Below are 21494 nucleotides of genomic sequence, written 5' to 3'. Positions count from 1 at the left end.
CACAGTCTGTCCTGCAACAGGTTCACACGTGTCAACTCATACTAAAGGTCTGCAGGAGACATCTTTCAAAAGCAAAACGTCTAGAACCAAGGTCTCAGAGGAAAAACTGCATGCCCCATTGTTTTAGATAATATATTTTCCCTCACTGTAATTTGAAACTGAATGACCAATACTACTTCTGCTGTTTCAAGACCACAAACAGTAGCAGCAGAAATAAACAGCTGCTTGACATAAAGAACAAAAGCAAATGCAGTGAGCAAAGTTTCTTCTGTGTTTTTTTTCCAGCTGAACTCGCATGTCCTCTTCCTTAAAGACACTTTCAAGCTTACATGGTAGAAGTGGGAGAAAAAAGAACAGAATAAGTATGGAAGCCAAACTTCACAGTAATTCCATTAATATCAGACTGCCTGTTGCATAAGCATATTGCTACACATTACCCATCACTTCACACAAACAGTAGCATTTTAATCACTGCATTTTCCAACCACATTATAAACGTTGCAATAAGGTCTTGCCTTGGGAAGATACTTCAATACACCTGAAGCCAGATCCACATACTCTTAACTGTGCATGTGTATAAAAATACTCATTTTAGAGAAAAGAAATAGAGTAATGCATTTACAGAGACTGTTAACATGACATTTACATAACAGATGAACTTGTTGCCATGGAAAGTGTAAGAAAATTCTGAGCTGGGCTATTTAAAACACCAGTTTCTGCAAACGTTTGGCAAAGTCTCCACTTTAATGATAGCACTGAAGATCACGTTACTATCTATCACCACAAACTTCTTAAATTATTTAATAATCAATACAAGAAATGTTAGCATGGCATCACAGGATATGCCATGTCAACAAAAGAAATGAAACAGTTTGCAAGAAGTAAAAGGGAATATATTGCCATTATATGGATTTCTTCATAAGCCCAGAAGAGCTTAACTGAAGCTATTCACAAAATTCAGATAAACAGATTTTAAAAAACCATTTAGGCTGAAAAATCCTATGAGTGGGAATCTATCTTAGATGTGTGCTATTACACCAGCCCGCAAAAACTGAAATAGGAATTGTCTCCAGTCTCATCTACTTCATGTTTTGTAAATTAAATTAGGTACCATCACCCTCTGCAATAGAAAGAGGGCCAAGTAGTTTGTATCATGTTTGCAATAGTGTGCCATCCACATTCGCAGCATCTCATTCAAATCATTAACACGCTGTGTCTTCTGACTAACCTGACTATCAACCATAGGCAGTCTTGAGTTTATAGACCAGAAGACTTACTCATCCATAATGACTTCAGTAGTACAGAATGTCACCTAACAATTACAAACATACATACACAGGGTTTAATTCCATGCAATTTTAACCCACACAAGAGCTGTGATTAAACAATTAAGCATAAATAATTAAACATAGAGCTTTTATCTTAGTAAGATTGAAAAATATTATTTCTGCCCCATGCCAATATTTCTACAACTAAAACAGCAGACAGCGTACACAAATACGCAATCAGACTTGCTCTAGAATTTCTCAATCACTCAACGTGGTGTATTTCTACCTCCCTAACAACACAACCTCCCACCATTCACTACAAATTCCCAGCAGGTTACTTGATAGCAAACCACAGCTACCACTGACACAGGCAACCCATTGCACAAAATGAGAGAAACTTTCTTCTCTGTATTTATATTCCATTAGCTTTTATTTTGCTAAGTATTAAAACAAAAGAAGGAGCAAAAGAAACAACAGCTGGCACAGTTTTTCCAGAAATAACTAGTGTTCTCTATATTTAGACAGTTTTTATGTACAATTCAGTCAAAAATAGAGCATTCAGATTTTGTATTTAAATACAGAGAATTAGTCAAAATTTTATTTTTTTTAAGGAATATGAGCTTTTACTTGCATCCAGAAAATACTGCTTCTACATCCACTATAGCTCTCCCCGAAAAGTTTTTCTGACCTTGAAATGAAGCTACACTCAGGTAATTGAGAAATAACAAGAATTTTTGACAGCATCATTTGCCAAGATAATGCAAATGAAAGACCTCACACAACTACTTGCACCACGAAGTTTAAAATTATCACTATTAGATCAGTCTGCCTTTTTCTGTAATAAATAACCTAAATATTTGTCATGGCGATATTTGGATCACTAAACATTTGAGAGCATTAGATTAAAAATACCTGGGTGTTTTAGCTACCTTATCTTCAAAGGTAACTACTTAGAACTTTACCTGTCATTTTTACTCTCCTGTTTGACAAACTGGATATGTTCAAATTCAGTAGTGCTCATACCAACAAGTGACACTTTAAAAAAAAAAAAGTACACTGTTGATAAAGGCAGCGTTCTGCTATCAAAAGCAATTTTGCTCCACCACGCCAAATAGAATTCAAAACGTCTGTAAGAAGCTGCAATTGCACGGAAGACCAAAAGGGCACAGTGTACGCAAACGTTTGTCCAGACATTGGCTATGGCTTTACTTGGAGAATGCAGCTGACAATTCCCAGGAAACAGAACTGCCTTTGTATCTAGCTGGAGCACTGGGATTACAGTAACAGGAGTCTCCAACACTGAGGAAACAAGAGCAAAGCCTCTCACAGATGCAGCATCCGGACAGTGCTGCTACCACCAGATTAAATCTCCCACGGATAAAATTAAACCCCGCAGAACTGCTACAAGGTCACAGTCAATATTTTTTCTTACATTCACTCAAATTTGTCCTCTTATTCATTTTTACCCAACTGAATCCTTTTGTTTACCATACCTACAACACGTCATTTGTCAGAAATTTTTCTCCAACAAAACAGTAAAGTATTCTTAGTAAAATCAACCTCTGCGTTACAACATATTTCATCACTCCCCTTGGCATACATTTCCAGTTTTCTTTCCTTTAACCTTCTCATTCTTTTATTTTTCATCAGTACAACTTGCAGAAGTACTCTTTCCTTCAGGGGATTCAGCAGGGAAAAACACATACAACATGCATTTTTGTCGATGAAAACATTTTTTCGTGTTATCAGTAGCAATCCAACAGATTTGCAACAGATTCGTATCTTGCATTTCAAAAAGAGAAAATTACTTTGGAAAATACAGTCAGTAGTATTTCCCAGAGTGCACACTCCTTTATTGCCCTCCTTTTACCTGCACACTCCAAAGTGCCAAGGCATCAGTTCTGGCATGCAATGCAAGCTGGCCTTAAACAGTATTCTTTTTTTTTCTGTACAGTTTCAAAGGCTGTTACTCACTGCAAGAACCGTATTATTAACTTCCCTGAGCTTTCTGCTCAGACACTAAGAACAGAGATGCAAAACCAACATATGTCAAATGAGAGGCACTCATATTAATACAAGGTAAGGAAAACAACATGATTAACAACTTAAGCAGAGATGGCAAAAATTAAGTTACCAACTACTTACTATAGTACGTGTGTTTCCACTACTCCCCAGTAAAAATATTACAGCATTTTATGAACTGGGTCTCCAACCTAACAAGGAACATATTTAATTGTTAATAAGCAGCTGCTGTCACGATAGATCTGCAGGCATGAAAACTTTGCTTCTCTGCATCTGTTACGTTTGGAAAGACTCATCTCCTTCCAACTTCAGAGTGACAATCCAAGGTCATACAGCAGAACATCACTGTAGGTCCTTTCCAATATATACAGATATAGCAGATAAAGGAGGAGGATAAACATTACGTAAACTCATTAATTTAATGTATAATGTAGTCCCTGAATCATTTTTATCTGCTCAGAAATTGAGAAAGATTTGCTTGGTCTTCTCTGTGAAACCAACTGCTTCATTCATTTCAGCTGCAGCCCACTGATATTTTCTTAGAGAAATGCTTTTCAGTCTTCTCCGGTAACAGAAGATACACTGAATTATATTTCCAAAGGAACTGTAACTGTAGTGCTCCAGTTTGCCCAATCAGTGCATTGCTCAAGACATAGAAGAGACTACTACAGGGCCACAACAGCTGTTAACAGAACTGACAACAGAAGTTACTAAATTTATAGTTTGCCCCAAACCAGACAACAGCAAACTGGTAACTGCTTCATTTATGAAATGAAGAAAGGTCAATGGGCTCATAGAGCCACTACAGGGAATGGCAACTTCCTACATTTTTCAAATAAAGTGAAAACAAATCCCAGTCAAAGCACAAACGTACTTGTCTTCTGCTCAGTTAACTGCTACATTCAAGATTAAAGTCTAATTTGATCTAAATCTGTTAAAGTTGTAAAAGTTTTTTGCACACATTTTTTAATAGCATAAAATGTCGACCAAAACAGAATACAAAAATAAAACATCACTGAAAAGTAACTTGGACATTTTTATTTGCAGGCAAGGAATCAGAAAAAAAACATAGCTCTGGTCTATGAGAGTGGAGAGACTGGAGGCTCACACTTTCCAGTTAAGGATTTGGTAGCTAGATGCTAAGTTTCAGACAAAGTCCACTTTGCTTTTGCAATCCCTGACATGGGTCCATAAGAAACACTGGACTCTTTGCCTGCAACTTGAAATAGAACACTTCACAGGAAGGTGAATTTTTTACTCAACTCGTGGAAAATTAGTATGACCTACTCCTCGGTAAAAGCCCAAGACAACTCCAATATTTGCCAGCGTATCACACGCGTTTCCTTTTAAGAGTATGAATCTATGGCAAAGGTGTGTGTTTTAACATTCTGATACAAACTTGCTGCTAAAGAGAGGTCAGCTATCACTGCAGCTGAGCTGCTTTACACCAGAGCTTACTATCTAAACATTTAGTTTCCAATTTTACTGGCAACAACATAAGGAAGCTTGCATCAGACTGGTCTCTGAATAATGGTGATCCACTAGAAAATTTACCAAAATTTATATGAATTGAGTCACTTTCACATTAGGTCTTTCCTAGTCAACAATCAATTTCTCTCTTATAGACTGCCAAATAAAACAAGATTCATATTTGACTAGACTCAAGTAAGGCATCTGGCTCTCAATGCAAGTTAGAATAGATGTATAGCTGACTACCCATTTCTATAGCATTTTGCAGCAATAATAATCAAGATGATAGATTTGCAGCTATTATAATACTCTCACTAGAGTAACTTTGCATCAATCATCGCATTAATAATATTGCCTCTTTGAAGTTCTAAACCATTAATCATAGTCTATCAAATGCTCTTGCAGAACTCTGATAGAAAGTGTGACAATAAAATTAACTCTTTAACAGCAACAACAGCACTTGTAAGTGCTTCTGAAAGTTTTATCCTAAATAACTTGCATGCACTGGCGATTCCAATAAATGTGCTTTCTTAGTTTAGGGGAAAAAAGTTTAGAAAAGGTAAATATTTGCTAGTGAATATGTGATGGTCAGACATTATCTAATTTCTTAGCTACAAATGTTGGAATAACAGTGAGTCTTATTTCAATAACTGTTAAACCCAAGTAAAAACTTAGACTGCTATAGCATTTCCTTGAGGAACCTGACACAGCCAGTGTAGGCCAGTGAGAATTCTTCAGAACAAAGTCATTCCCGTCAATCTGTATAAGGCTCTTGGCAGGAGTAACAAAATAAATGTGGAGCTTTGACAGATTAAAAGAATTAAACACACTATGGTCTGACACTGTTTTTCCTTTTTGGTCACTTGGAAAATGTACTAAATAGTTAATAAGGGGAATATAAGATTACTTCGATAATTTCCAGTTTTGTAATCCCGTGACATGAGTGTTCATGGAGACTTTACAAACACAAATAACCTTACAAAGGAGATCTCACAACTAAAGAAAACAGCTCTCAGCCACACACACACAAACGGAGTCTGCATCTCGTCCCGTAAAGCAGCTATCAAAACTTGGTATGCACATACCTGAAGTTAACTTAAACAAGCCTGTTTATCACTGCATAATAAATTGCACAGGGCACCTAGCCCCTCAGCGTAAGACGCTCCCTGTAAACAACTCAAGTAAAAAAAATGATCGATGCAAAATTATGGTAAATGGTAATAAAAACAAGCACTAAAAAAGTTTAGTATCTTTAGTGATACAGAATCAATATGAATAATATTTTTCAAATGGCTTTGAAAAGATTAAGCATAAAAAGAAAACATCTAGGGAAAGGCAGTAAAAAATTATTAAGAGGTACAGAAGATTCTCATTACAAGAACTTGGAGCTTTCACTAAATTAAGACACAATTCAAGCTAGAGGCAACTAAAATAAGAATACACTGAAAGTCAAACATTGACTTTACGTTGTATCTAACATAAAAGCCAGAGTCTCCAATTATAAAACAAAAAATGAAGTAGCAGATTGTACAGGAGGGGTAAGGAAACCACAGAAAGAGCAACAGTGTCTGACAAACCCTTGACTTAATAGGAATTCAAGAAAGGACTATTCATGCGAATAGACATTTAAATGAGACAGCAAACAAACACTTTAACATAGGTAAAGCAGTCAGTATCTCATTGAGTTTGCTTTCTTATGTGCTACAAGCAACGGGACAATTCTAAATGGTGAAACAGATCACTTAAGGGAATAAAAAAGAAAAGCACTTGTTCAACTCTGGAAAACAGCACCCATTCTCCTATTCTGCAGGAATTCATCCCTTTCCTATTTCGGAACATTAGCTCCAAATCTATTTCTCTCAAAGCTGTTCCCTAAAACCACAACCAACAGATTTTCTCCGCATCTTGTACAGAGAAGCATTTAAACAGTTCTGTGATTCAGAAGAGAATATTCTAAGAAAGTTTTGGAAAACCCTAATAAGATAACATATTTCTGCAAGGAAACTTGTATTTCTATAGAAACTTAGTAACTTTTAACTTATTTTCAGGAAAATAAAAAAATATTTTCCTAAGAAAGGAGGAGAGCAGTTTCAAAACACACTGGCTTGATTTAAAAAAAAAAAAAGCAGCAGAATACCAAGCTCCTTTTCTTACAGGTCACTCACTGTTTCAAAGCTAACTCTGATCAATAGAAAAAAATTGATTAATACTAGAAAGCTAACTGATGCTTTATTTCACTTCCGACTGTAGGTTATGCAACTGAAAACAGTATTAGCAAATTTGCTAGAAAATGCTGCAACTGTGGTCTAGATGTATTTTATTTTTTTTTAACTTGGAAAAAATAGTGTAAGGACTCATAGCTGAACAAGCAAAAGTATCAAGAAAAATATGGAACACTTTAGAATTTGAATAACCAAATAACCAAGAAAAATATTTTTATGATGTTAGATAAATATATACATTTGCTCTAACTACAAATAAGTTAGCAGCTAGAAACATACCGACTTGTTTCAATCATGAGGGCCATATTGTTATTTTAAGTTAAGGACAAAAAACCACAGAGATAAAGCAACAGAGAGTACGCAAGGTGCTTGTAGTACTTGTTTTAACAAAGACCCGATCATCAGCACCCAGTCCTTACACTGCATTCCTGACCACCTCCAAGCCCTTTGCTAAATTCTTCTCACAAGGAGTTCTGCTTTCTTAGTGGCACCACCACTCAGATGCTTGCGCAGACAAAGGTGGGGGGCCCCCGTACTCCAAACAGGAGGATGTCTGATCCCGCTGCTAGTACAAACACCACGACTCCCTGATAACAGGGCCAGCCCCACACTGGCAAGAGAGCACACTGGTAGCACCTGTGGATTTCCATTACCAGCTGCACATGTGGAAACTTTTAAAGGGAGTGTATACACAACAGTACAACTGAGGCTTCTGAAGAAGAAACAAACCTTACAGCCTTCCCTAACCTTATAATTACAGCACGTAAGCAAACAAGTTTCCCAATGTTCACATAAATATGATACAACCTGACTGAAGCAGAAACACTGATGTTTTTTAATAACTTCAGAAATATCTGAACATGCCAAGGCCTCATATTTCCAAAAGTTTATACTCAGAAATATGGAGTCAATATATGCACTTCAGTGCTGGATTTAATTTTTTTTTTTAATACAGATAATTCATTTTTTTACCTCTGAAATGAAGGCTTAGCTTCTCCTATTCTTAAACCTGTAGGCAGCAGCAAGGCTGGAATGAATCACACCAATTTCACTCTGCTGTTCAGCAAAGCTCAGAGCAGCAGCTATCACAGGAACTGGGGGCGTTGCTGTAGAAGTGAAGATGGGAATTTAAAGTAATATGCGTCTCCCATGCAAAGGGCCCCATTTATGAGGGGCAAAATAAAATTTCCGCTGGATGGAAGACATCAAATATACTAGATATTCAGCAGACAGAAGCTGCTATGAGAGATACAGTTCCCTTGACATCCCAAATGCAGCTTTTTAACTGGAGTTATATAATTCTTCTCATAAATCAATGTGATTTTGGGAAATCAAAGTAGATTTCATTTTAAGGTTTTGTTCCAGATTACCCTGTTGACATTCTCCTTTCTCCTTTGTCTTTTCCCAGTCACTGGCTAAGAAATTTTCAAGTCTTGAGTTCCTATCTAAGATTTTCATTAAATCTATTGGAAATAGAGCTTTCATGTTATCCTTGCTACAAGTGTACTACTTACAGAACTTTAACATCCTTCTAATAAGCTACATTCCAATTAATACACAATCCTTTCTCTCACACAATCTCTTTTCTGTTTGGAAATAAAACTTTTGAACATTCCAAGTAGAAGTCTAACTAATAAATCCATGTAACTTAAATCAGGGCATCCTTTACCCATGATTTCCATTTGTGACGCATCCAGATGGCAATTCAAGGCCTACCTTTTGTAAACAGGATGCATATTTATGCAACTTTCAAGTGCAGCTAATTATTTGAAACTAAGTGAGAATGTCAACGAAAAGTATTAACAAAAAAAAACTGCAAGGATTTCTGCTATCACAGAATTTAATCTGCTTATTTCATCTTTACATTTCCCTTTTCTGCAGCAGCAATTTGACAGTATTTCAGCAATAGTCACACTTACAGATAAAGAAAATCCAGTGTAACTTCTATTATGACAGCATTGATTTAGAATCTGTGAAGCAGGTCTGAAGTTGTACTTTGCATTCAGACTTACATAAAACAAGGCATAATAATTATTCATAACTGATGATAATTGATTCATAATTCACTCACCTTAATCTTGCACTATCTCTGGGACAGTATTATTTACTAAGAGTCAGCCTACAGCTCATGCTCTCCCTGAAATCTGATAAGAACGACAGCAGTGGAGCCATTTAAGGTAGTAAAGTTTTAAAAGATTTATTAGCAATGGTTTGAGACTTTAAAACTGTACTACAATAAATAATCACTAGGGGCTTTCCACAGTATAGGTGAATGTGACTCAGGTGTTTTGCCTGCACTACAACAGAGGATTCTATTTTAAGAGGTGACACAACCGGGTTTTTTAAGAGGTCATCTGGTTTCATGTCAGACTCCCACTCAAGTTGCCTTATGCAGCATGTGCTTTTGGAAAAATGAAGTTACAGACTTTTTTTCCCCCTCCCTCTTGACAGTCTGACTTTGTACCAAGAGAAGACAGGAAAGAGGCACACACAGTATTCATTCCAGGCAATAGTATGAATTATGTCACTGGGGTTTGCTGCCTAAAGTGCTAAGTGGAACACAGCTAAGACACAAATACAGCCGAACAGCACAGCACAGCACAGCACCACTACCAGAGAGACAGAAATAAGCAGAGGGGAAGTAAAATATTGCCCTCTTCTCCCCCCTCTCAAAAAGTTTTATTTAAAATATAATATTCAAAAGCACATAGCTGAACAAACTTTTACCCTGTATAATATCAGTATTTTTTCTCCTTTGAGAAAAGATGTTTGATCTGTCACATAATCCATGACAGAAACTGTCTAGATTATTTTAGTATTATTTGATTACACTTTGGAGCCTGCTTAGCACTTTAAAGCAGATTATAGCCTGATAAAACCACTGGATATTTTGAAGTATGACTATCTTTTTTTTATTTTAAATACTTTTATTTAGTTAGCAATAAGTTACTTTTGAAAGTAAGACTGAGCCTGAAGCCAGAGACTCCAGAAGTGTTGTTGTTGAAGGAAACACTCGTCTTCGATGTTACTGCTTACCACTACCACATATTACTACTGTCATATATAAAGGAAGAAATACCCTGATGAGAAAAGAAAAGTCCACACTACTCCTCTAACAGGCACAGGAATTCAACTGTAAAGTGAAAGACAGGCTGTTCTCTTTTTCTGCTTAGAAAGCGAAAAACTGAAAAATCTTGCGCTAATGCATTTGATTTGAACAAGTTTTCCTGCAAGCTTGGCCGACAGGACAGAAGCACATTAACTACAAGTTGGGAGAAGGAGATGATAAATGTTGAACAAATAAATGAAATTTCAGAAAATGTAAAAACAACAAGAAATGTGTTAAATCATTTTTCTGCTAGTTGTTGACCATGCACCAGCAGCTGCTGTCTCTTAACCACATACTAATCATGTCAAAGATAACAAGGATAGGCTCTGATAAAAATCTTTGGCACTCCCCAAGTTCAGCAAGTTGGTTTTTGTTTGGTGGTGGTGGGGTTTTTTTTGTGAGCAGAGGGAAGCGGGTTGTCTATTCCCCTCACCCAATACCCTTTTATCCTACTAAGTTTCTTTCTACATCTCAAATGCACTCATTACCTTAGCAACAACATGCAATGTTTCCATGTATAAAAATAAATTAGTAAGAACTGCCTCTTTTCCTCGAGGACTCCTGAACTGCTGTGCATGGTAGAAGAAAGATGAAAAGGATTTACTCCAGCTATGAAAACCTATGACCAAGCCAGGTCATATTGTAGACTAACACCTGGGAGATGTAAAGTATTTTGAATGCAGACTACAAAAACAACAATATGCAAAACACCAAACTGCTGAAGAAGTTGTGTTAAGTAAAGAGCAGGCGAGTTTTAAGAAACACAATGAGGCACAACCAAGATCCCACGTTCTGCAAACATCTTAGAGAAGACTGCTACACAGAGAACACCACCAGGTGCCATTCTAAAAATGCTCTACAGGAGATCATGAACCTTGTGTCAGTAGTCGCTTCCAAACAGAGGTCAGATCAAGGTCACGGAAAACAGTTCAATTAGTACTTTGTGTCCACCCTAGGCTTGGTCAGCTCCTCATTCTTAAATGCCATCTCAACTTCACAAATTTATTAAGGTCTACATTTTATGGTAAGATAGTCTGAACTGGCAATATGTGAGGATTTATTCAGAAATAAAGAGTATTCCTAGAGCAATATGAAAAGTTTTACAATAATGAAAGCCTTGACTGATTGGACAAAGCACATAATATTTTTAATACCTGTGAAGTGGTCACTTTTCCTGATATAATCAGAGTTCATTAAAAAAATTACAGAAACAAGACTCTGTTAGATATCTTAACTGTCCAAGGACAAGGCCTAAGATGCATTAAAAATTCAAAAGGGTATTTGTTTTACCAACTACAGAATAATTATGAGCTATTTAATAATGGCATGTTTTGAATAACTAAATCATAACACACTTCTCAAATATGATCTTGTCTAGTAATTTCTAAGGTCTTAAACTGCCAGCTTCCTTTCCTGAAAAATGTGTTTCTAAAGGACGCTCACTCACAGTTGTTTAAACTTGGCAGTTCTTATTTAGTTCTATTTTCTCCTCAATGTCTAAGACGACAACCTGCAACACAGGCCAAAACAAAGTTAATTTTAAAAGAATGAATTGATCTGTTTAGGTACCTAACATATTCAAATTTCACAACCCTCCAGAGGAGCTACTCTCTAGCAAGTTACTTAAATTGGTATTTAATCTAAAAGACTACCTTGTACTGACTCCCAGTTTTTCACATACATAAAGTTAAGTCACAACATCTTTCTCCTCCCTTCTCCCCTTCATCATATAGTTAGAATTAGGTTTTTTTTTAATTTACTTTTTGACCCTGCTTATAACTATTTCCTTTATTTTCCCATAAAGCCTCAACCCCAGGGCTAAGAAACTTCCATATCCGGGAGATACAGACGAATCTGCAAAAGAAGGAATATCAGTAGAAACCATTTTGGAATCTTAACTGCAGCTACTGCTATCAAATCAACAGAAAAATATTACGTTTCTTAAAAGAAAATTGCTATGAATTGTAAATATTAGCAGATGCTACTACAAATACTAAAATAACTGAGAGTAAATGTAGAAGAGTAAAAGTAATTTCAATGGAACCCAATAAAACAGAACTATACCATTTCAAAAAATACATGTATTAGAAAAGAATAAAGCCCGTATTATGAACTGACTTATCTTTTACAGCATGGACACTGAAAATTTAATCACAACAAATTGAAACAACTAAGAATTTGGTCTTTGTGCTTCATGATACAAGAGTATAATTCCATAGATCAACTATTCCTCCTTATTCTCAAATACTTCATCTATATTGTGTTTGGGGTTGTTTTCGGTTTATGTTGGTTGTTGTTTGGTTTTTATATCTACCTATATGTCTATTTGTGAGCCTTGGTAAAGAGCATATGTTTACAAAATGGGCCGAAAAATCTATTACTCCTAATTATGACAGTGTGAAACCCGTAAAACCCGTCACAGCTAAAACTGTAAACCTAAAAATGGCACAAAAACAAAACCCAGGAACCACCAAATTAGTTTACTGATATTTTTAACTATGACTTTACGAATGCAAATAAAATTTCTATACCATGAAAAATTACCTTAGAAATTATTCTGTCTGGCTTTTCAAATTTTTAATATAATCAAATTCTTCCATGTTGTTTTTCTAGCCTTTCAGGTAAATCACAGTCATTCAAATTCTATTTGCTAAGATAATGCACATTTAGGAAAAAGCACGATACAGCCTCTAATTTACCAAGCGCTACTTATATACGTGCTAAATCTGGTTTTCATTACAGGCAGTAAAATAAAAATCAGTGCTTGAATTTCAGTTTGTATTAGCTTAATCTATGAATTACTGTTCAGAAGAATAACCAACTGTACTGTACCACTTCTTTTTCCTAGCCCTCTCCTCAATCTCTAAACTTAAAACAAACCCAACCGTTTTCCTAAATATTTGATCTTGTTCTCAATGTGACTTCCACAGTGAACTGCACTATGTGTAAGATCAGGCCCTAAATTTTAAGTAAAAAAAATTTACGATGATACCATTTAAAATATTCCTTGTTTGGTTCGTTTGTCACCTTCAAAAAATTCCAAAATATATATATTCACCAAGAAGAGGCATCAATACCCTTGCACTACAACCGTAACTACATCCTTTTTATATTTACTCCCTGTAAGTGACAGCTTCTACTGCAATTTTGGCCTAAAACGGTAGTCAAAATGTCAGTTATGTAAGCCTCTGCGTGGAGGAACATGCACTCTAAAAAATATTGCTACGGAATTAATCATGGAAAAAACAATGGATGTCTGGTTTGACACGCATATTTACATAAAGACTAACGTGTATAAACCCCCCCCAAAATCCTTCTCCCACCTTTCCTCCTCCGCCAAAGTCAGCCAAAAGTAGCCATTAACGCCGCCTGCAAAATTTCATAACCAACAAGCTTACCAGCACCCTAAAAATAACAAGAAATTAAAAACCACAGAAAATAACAAAGCCTTACTTTTTCCATTTGCACCAGCGCTCGACTAAAGTAAAAAACAATGCTTGCGCGTAACAGAAACCCATTCCTCGGCGACACTCCACTTGTTAACACCGCCTGCAAATAATTTTAGCAACCACCCCACCCACACAAAAAGTTGATGGTTTGAGGAAGGCTGACACAACCGTGCGTGCTGTTGCGCAGAGGCCATCCCCGCGCTCACGGCAAGCCCCGCAGAGCCCCCCGGCCGGAGACATTTTCCGTCCCCGGGCAGCGCCCGGTTGTCGGGAACAGAGCGGAGCGGAGCGGCGCGCCGCACCCCGCCCCGGCCAACTTTTCCAGGCGGGCCCGGAGCCACCGCAACTCCCATGTCCCGCCCTGCGCCACCCTCCCTCTCTCCGGCTCGGGGGAAGGTCACGGCGGCCACCGCCCAGCCGGTAAAAGTTTGCGGGTCGCCCCTCCCGCCCCCTCCTCCCCCGCCGCCATGCCCGGCCGCCGCGGCGTGCGGGCGCGGTGCGGCAGGGAGGGCCGGGACCCGCGTTGCGGCGGGCAGGGAAGGAGGGCCCTACCTTTCCTGGCTTTCGGGGAGTGCCGCCGGCTCCGGGCGCTGGCTCGCTCTTCCTCAATAGCGGCGGCTATCTCCGGGTCGTCCTCCCCATTGTACCACACCAACAGCTCCTCGCCGGGCGCGATTGGCTGCCGGGAGAGAAGAGAGAGGCGCGGGGCCAATCAGGCAGCGGTTTGTTGGCGGCGGGCCGCGGGGCGGGGGGGGAGCGGCGGGGGAGAGGCCGCGGCGGCGCCGACGGCGGCGGCGATGCCCCCGCGCCGCCGCCGCCGCGCGCCAAGGGCGCCGCCGCCCGCGCCCCCTGGCGGCCGGAGGGCGCGCAACGCGTGCAGCGCCGAGCTGCCCTCCGCTCCCGCCGCGGCGGCGGGACCGCAGTAAAACCGCGCAAAGGGGGCCGGTTCCGGCGGGGCGGGCAGGCAGCACCCAAGCGGCCCCCCCCCCCCCCACCGCTTTCCGCTGTAATGGCGATGCTTTGCCACCGAGAAACCGGCCTTTTCTGCCAGTATCATTCATTAATTACACAGCAGTACACAGTTATTAAATATACCCGAAACTTCCAAGCCGGAACACCCCAAAATTTTGATTTGTCTCAACTCGTGACATCGATTTAAATCCCTGCAGATTGCACTCACAGCCATTAAATCCCCGGTGTCCATTGTTTTTGCTGTTTCAGGGAGCTCTGGACACCAACCTTACCCACAGCATTAAGTAACGAGTAAAACTGCTCGGTCATCCACTACAGCTGGAATTCGGAACAAAACCTAAAGATACAGGAGAAGACTGTCGCAGCGAGTAAAGGGAATGTACAGGAAAAGAGATAATGGCTACATGTTTAACAGAGCCACTCAGTCACAATAATGAGAGAGGTCTTTGTCATTCCAAGTTTATTCTTTCTAGTTTATTATCCAATCCAAAAATTCACAGGAAAGACCAAATTAGCCAATCGCAATTACTCCTCATATTCCCAGCACTGTCACCAAGCTGATCAATGCTACCTTCCCTGATTATTTCACAGGCTCCTTAAAACATTATCAGATCAAGCTAACAAGTCCCCAAGTTTGCAGACTAAAGATGTATTTGTACCTATTTTTTAAATCTTCATAATTATCTCCCCGTTTCCTGAAGCATTCCATCCAAACCCAAGGAAAAATCACCTTAAACACCGTCCTTTCCCTTAACTACAAGCCCCCTTTTTTCCAGGGCTTAATGAACATCAGGCTTGTGGAGGAAAGACACTACTTTTAGACTCGTTACGTTAGAGCACAGGGTACCCTTAGACTTTGGCTGAAGCCAAAGACAATTTTTGTATCAAGAACAATAGTAATATTTGCTTCTTCTAAAGCACTTTTTTTAAGAGTGTCTCAACAGCACTTGATAAAGGTGAGTTACCTTTATACCCTCAGACGCTGGAACAAGAAGCGATCCAAGATCCCAGCAACTACATTCAGCGTTTAAGTTATAATATAAGCAAAGCCTACGGTTTGGCTTCCTTAACAGTCCCGGAGGCCTGCTAGGATAAACAGCGGTCAACCTATTTGCACGGCCCCATTTTGCAGCTGTTTAGGAATGAAGGAGAGTTGTCTGATGCAAACAACTTATCATCTAAACAATATACAAGCTCAGAAAAGAGCTGGCAAATTTTTAGGCCATGCAAACACAGGATGATAACAAGCATGTAATTTGTTAGCTGCGCGACTGGAGCTAACATGGAACTTGATGAATTTAGTTTTGATGTAACTACTCGTGAATTTACATTAAGCCCTCTAACCTTGTACTTCTAGAATGAGATGCAGCAGCAGCTTCAAAACCAGACAATTAAACCAGCTCCCTCACCAGCAACACGAGCGAGAAAAGGACCCCACTGACCAAGGGCCACTTCTACCGCTACTGATAGCACACGGCCATCTCTTACTGATGACACTAACAGCAGCTCTGAAAAATCAGCCTCCTCCAAACAATTACCTACAGATCATTTGTGAGGTAGTGTCAGATTGGGATAGCTTGGTTAAAAAAGGTATCAATTTTGGAATGGCTCATTAGGTTAATAACTCCCAGGCGCTTTTTGGTGCTTTAACTGCAACATTCAGCATTCCTCAAACCAAATATTTTCTGTTCATAAGGTTTAAAGTAATGTCAAAATTTGTTATTTTCAAGAGTAATATCCTGACAAGTTATATCATAAGAGGTTCTAGCACAGATTGTCTAGAATTCAATCCATTGTACACGTGCAAGCACCGCAACATGTCTTGTACAGGCTGAGACAGACATTTGCCTGTCTGACCTTACTGGAGTGTGTATTTTTCACCACTGTGCTGGTTTTGGCTGGGGCAGAGTTAATTTTCTTCATGGTAGCAAGTATGGGGCTGTGTTTTGGATTTGTGCTGGAAACAGCGTTGATGGCACAGGGATGTTTGAGTTATCGCTGAGCGGTGCTGACACACAGTCAGGGCCCTTTCTGCTCCTCACCCCACCCGCCAGCGCGTAGGCTGAGGGTGCACGAGAAGTTGGGAGGGGACACGGCCAGGACAGCTGACCCCAGCTACCAAAGGGATGTTCCTCTCTTTATCTCAGACCAGAACTTTTCTCGCTTTTACTCTTCCAATTCTCTCCTCCATCGCTGGGAGGGAGTGAGCGAGCAGCTGTGTGCTGCTTAGTTGTCAGCTGGGGTTAAACGACCACAACCGCAGACACTGCATTCTACTGTGATACTGTGCTTCTGCAGCTGGATGTGGCCTTATCTCCCCGAATACAACCACAGTGGACAGTTTGAGGCATTAGTTGTGTGCATTTCTGACACTGCAGAACCCTTTGTTACGTTGCGTTCCTATATAACAGGGAGGTTCTTGAGTTATGATAAACCTGTTTGGCAAAACATTCATCCATAAACAATTTCACCTTAATCTAGGACAGTTTCAGAGCCAAGCTTACTTATAAAACTTTTTGAAACTAATTTTTCACTGCTTCTTAAAGAATTCCAAAGTCTTGTACTACATGCAGAATAACACTATTAGGAGAGGCAGGAAGAACTTTGAAAAGCCCACAGTGAGTTTAAGCTGTTTCAATGAAATATCACAACTCTCACGTACGCATCCTGAGGAAAGCATATGCAAAGCAGCCTACAAATATCCTCAGTCCTTCAACAAAGACGAAGAAGATGGAAGAGAAAAGCATTTGCTTGTGCTCACTTAAAAATTCTATCCTATTACTATTCATTTACAGGAGAGAATAGGGAAGCTGAAGCTCTGTGCAGTTTTGAGGTTCATTTTACACCAAGCAAATTTGGACTTTGCCTATCTTAGCAATGAAGCTTGGAAATCAGCCTGTTTAACTTACAAATGAGAAACCCATAAAAAGCTGAAGAAAATCTTGGGGAAAAAAAATAGCTATGACAACATTTTAAATGCTTCAAGGTAAAGTAGAACAAAATTACGTACAAGCCACTAATCCTCTTTTGGGGGTAAATAAAAACTGTGTTGTTTATTTATCACCAAATGGAATTCCCCTAAGTGCATGAATTATGATAAAGATCAGGAAGGAACAATGTGTACATACCTGGGCTGGTAAATTTACAGCAGTTTTGAAATGGCAGTGTACACACCATAACACATTATATGCAGAAAGAGAAGGACATTTAAGATGTTACATATTATACGCTTTCTTTTGTCTCAGTTGTCAGTAACTTGTGATGTGAATCTCAGACTGATATGGACCCTGTAAGAACCTCATCTCTGACACAGAAGGCGAGACAACAGACATAAGGAACCATATTTTGTAAAGAAACCAGAAAACAGCACAACTTTTTCCAAGGTACGAAATTTCCCTGCAGTTCCTAAGGTATAGTATCGTAAAAACTGATACAACAGACAACGTGTAAATGCTTTAATGTAGTAACTTGCCCCTGAGATCACACATTCTGAATCTCCTCCTCTGCATTATACTTCTCCTAAGTTGTCAGTCACTTGCAGCTTAACTTCCAATTTCTTCACACTAACTTTATTTTAAAAGCCTGGTTTATATATAATTGTCACTTCAATGAAAAATAAGTTTACAAAACACTAAACAAATTAAGCTTTCTTAATGTCTTCCTTTGGTTGTCATATTCTTGGAATGGACAAGAAATTAAACAGAATATTGGATCATTAAAATATTCCTATTAAACTACAAGAATAGTTCACTTGTGCAATTAAAAAACACAAAACGTGACTTTCTAAATCTTGATCAGATTTATCAGTATTCTGAATGTTTAATGGTAGTGAAAACTGTCCAATTTTATGTCAAGTTTTCACACACACAAAAAAATCACAGATTAGCAAGATCAGAATTTTCTTTACATATCACTTCTCTAAAAGGTAGAAGAGAGTAAAATATGTCAAAATAGATGGTTCGAAAAATAATTGGAATATCCAGACATTTACATTGGATACATAATAATTGGAATATCCAAACATAAACATTGTTAACAAACATTTGTGAGCTTTTTTCCACCAATACAGAGCAAAGTTAAACTTTGCATTACAACCTAGTTCTGTGTAGTGAAGCAACTCAGAGATTTCTACAGGCACCTCTGAAATTACTCGCCAAGTTACTGTGTCACAGACGTAGTGACAACCAAGGAACAGCAGGAGTGCACTGCTGAACCACGGCTGCAACACTTCTTGGACTAACTTGGTCCTGGAAACAATCTGGTTACTTCTGAGCAGCATGGAGCTGGGATTACTAACACAAGCCATCCCAACGTGGCTCATGCAGAACTAGTTTGATCATGTCCATGCTGCATTCCTGGAACTAAGTCTACAGGCTAGAAAACTCTGTGGTTCTATACCAGCTTAGGTCCCAGCATCCCGCTTTGCACGACACCCAACACTACTCAGAGCTGCTGCTTCTCCATGGCCTCTAAGAGGTACAGCAGCAAGCCTTTGTGCAGAGGCAGCTTGGAGGCAACGCCATTTCTGATGTAACACTCCCTCCAACTAGCTTATGGTGCAGACACCAACGTGAATTTCCAGAAGCTTGCCTGGGACTGGTATTGCTAACACTGAGCTGAAGCTAATAAAGAATCCCACAGCACGCAGGGAAAGGCACATCACACATCTGAGTGGTTGCTGCGGGGTAAATAAACCCTGCTGAAGGTGGCTCTTTGAAGAATCCCTTCGCATCCCAAACTCAACATCTCACACTGCAACAAATCCCAGACAGATTTTGAAAACAATAAAACTGATCCTTATAGGCTGCTCCAACAGTCTTCAGAAAGAGCTGCTTGGTAGCATGATCTTGTTGGCAGGACCCACTAGGATAAAATTCATCAGGTCACAAGAGAAGACAGTCAAAGGAACAAAAGGATATTTCAGATGCTGAGGCAAGGTATTTGTTATTCCATCAACAGTGCTCAGCCTTTTAGCGGTACAATTATTTTCTGAAGTGCAATATTATTAATCAGAAAACAAATCTGATCTATGGGAATGCTTGTCTTCATCAGGTCTAAAACCTTTGCAGAAAAGATACAACGAGAGAGAAATTTAAAATGGCAGAGTGACTCCAAAAGCACACTTATGTTAATGAACTAGTGTGACTATGGGCAAAGGCAGAGGCAACCCAAGATAATGTGTCTAGAGAAACCTAAGCTGGCTACAGATTCACATTGGGAGCCTGCCCTCAGTGAATAAACACTGAGAAGTCAATAGTCTGGCTGGCAATAGCAAATCTCTACTTGAATGCTACCTCAAAGCTATTAGAAAGTTCAGAGTATGTTTAGAAGTTTGGGTTTTAAAATCTAGTTTGAGCGACCTAAGATAGAACAGTTTTACGTATTGCTATACTGCCCTGTAAGCTTCAAAACTGCACGGTATCAACTAATTCTTCCATTAAGTGAAGATAGATGTTGTCAGCCTTACAAGGAAATATAAGAAACAGCAATAGCATAACCGCAAGGCTGCATATACCTAGAAACCACAAAAGCATTTTAAGTAAAAACAAAGTCAAGCTATATATCACTGTTAGTAGGTTCTTGATCAGAGATTCAATTAATACCTCATAGCCATAATATTCTAACACTAACATACTCTATCATTACTTATAGTTTAACCATTTTTTTCTTGGTTTGGGAAATACAATGCCCCAGGAATTACACCCTTGGTCCTGCTCCCCACTCCCTGAACAAAACTGGACTGATATAAAACCAGGAAGATTTGTTTCACGAAGAGAACTTTAAAAGTGTCTTGACAACCAATCTTTGTCATATGATGTAAAGACCACAAAAATAACTGATTTCTGAAAAAAAACACCTCAGTAGAAAGTGTCTCAAGTATCTACAGAAATAGAAAAACATTCATTTGATGTAATCTGCTAGAGTTTGTCATTCTAGTCTATCAAATTTGGTGCTACAGCAAATCATTAACCAACGAGACAGACCTAGTGTTCATACATATCCAGTGTTTTAACAGTAGATCTTAATGTCAACTGTAGTGGCCCAGAAGAATTTAGACCAATGAAATGGAGCATTTGCAATATTTTAATTATATTTCATAGAATGTTTCAAAATATGTTTAATACAAATAGTAAAGAAAAAAATAAAGGAATTAAAATTATTATTAATAAAAGGTACAGAGCAGTAACTGATTCTTCAGACACTGATACCTTTAAACTTTTGTAGTATATGGTCCTGTTGATCTCCAGAGGAAATAGATTTTGCTCCTTTCCTGAACGTGCCCAGTTTATATACCGTAGCCAGTTGCCTTTCTTTGGATCAGTTGCATCAACACACATCCATCCCAAGTTTGGGTAATACACCTGTGAGACAAAAACAGCATTAAACAAACAGACAACTGTTAACACTGAAGTGCACCTGCACTAAAACACTACATGTTTTAAAGCTACAGAAAGTAGTAGTAATCATCTAAGGATAGAGATGACACAAAGGATATGAGCAGAGGTAGGGGTTTTACTGGGAGACCAGTAAAAAAGACTTTACTTAAGACCAGTGCTGCTGGTCTTCTACAATCTTTTAATGGAATTGGTACAGTTGGAAAAAAAAAATAGCCTTTCTCTAAAGGTTTTGGGCTTAAAAGCCAAAATACTTAAAACATTTTACACTTTCTTTTCAGTTTGGCAATGATTCTCTAGATTTTGCACTTCATAAAATGATTGATTTTAAGATATAAAGGCAGTACAGTTTTATTTTTACTACCTGATGAATTGGGAAAAGTAACTATAGAGAAGTTAGAAGCACTTACTTTCTTCATAAAGATAAGGAAAAGCATAATTTATATTTAATCATTTTTCAGGGTATTAAGGAAAATCTTAACCTTTCAGAAATTTTGTGATCACCTTAAGAAGCTGACCATGTCAATAAACTTGTGTCTGTTCCAAGATGTGGAAATTCTTCACTTTTCTTTCCTGGAGAAAAATTT

The 21494-nt window shown here is 38.7% G+C and overlaps 1 protein-coding gene across 5 annotated transcripts in view; it reads right to left on the bottom strand.

The window, feature by feature from the left end:
- PRDM2 (PR/SET domain 2) overlaps window positions 1-21494 on the bottom strand; it is a 72435-nt gene that overhangs the window by 30355 nt on the left and 20586 nt on the right. For all 5 annotated transcript variants that reach the window (XM_086764433.1, XM_086764430.1, XM_086764431.1 and 2 more), the window contains 2 exons: window positions 20722-20874; window positions 14093-14219 (listed from right to left, as the gene is read on the bottom strand). In XM_086764433.1, the coding sequence (XP_086620559.1) occupies window positions 14093-14219; window positions 20722-20874 (280 nt within the window). The remainder of the gene's footprint in view (window positions 1-14092; window positions 14220-20721; window positions 20875-21494) is intronic.

This window comes from Chlamydotis macqueenii, chromosome 21, assembly GCF_036417535.1.
Source record: "Chlamydotis macqueenii isolate bChlMac1 chromosome 21, bChlMac1.mat, whole genome shotgun sequence".
Taxonomy (NCBI): domain Eukaryota; kingdom Metazoa; phylum Chordata; class Aves; order Otidiformes; family Otididae; genus Chlamydotis; species Chlamydotis macqueenii.
This window is presented reverse-complemented; position numbering and strand designations above follow the sequence as displayed.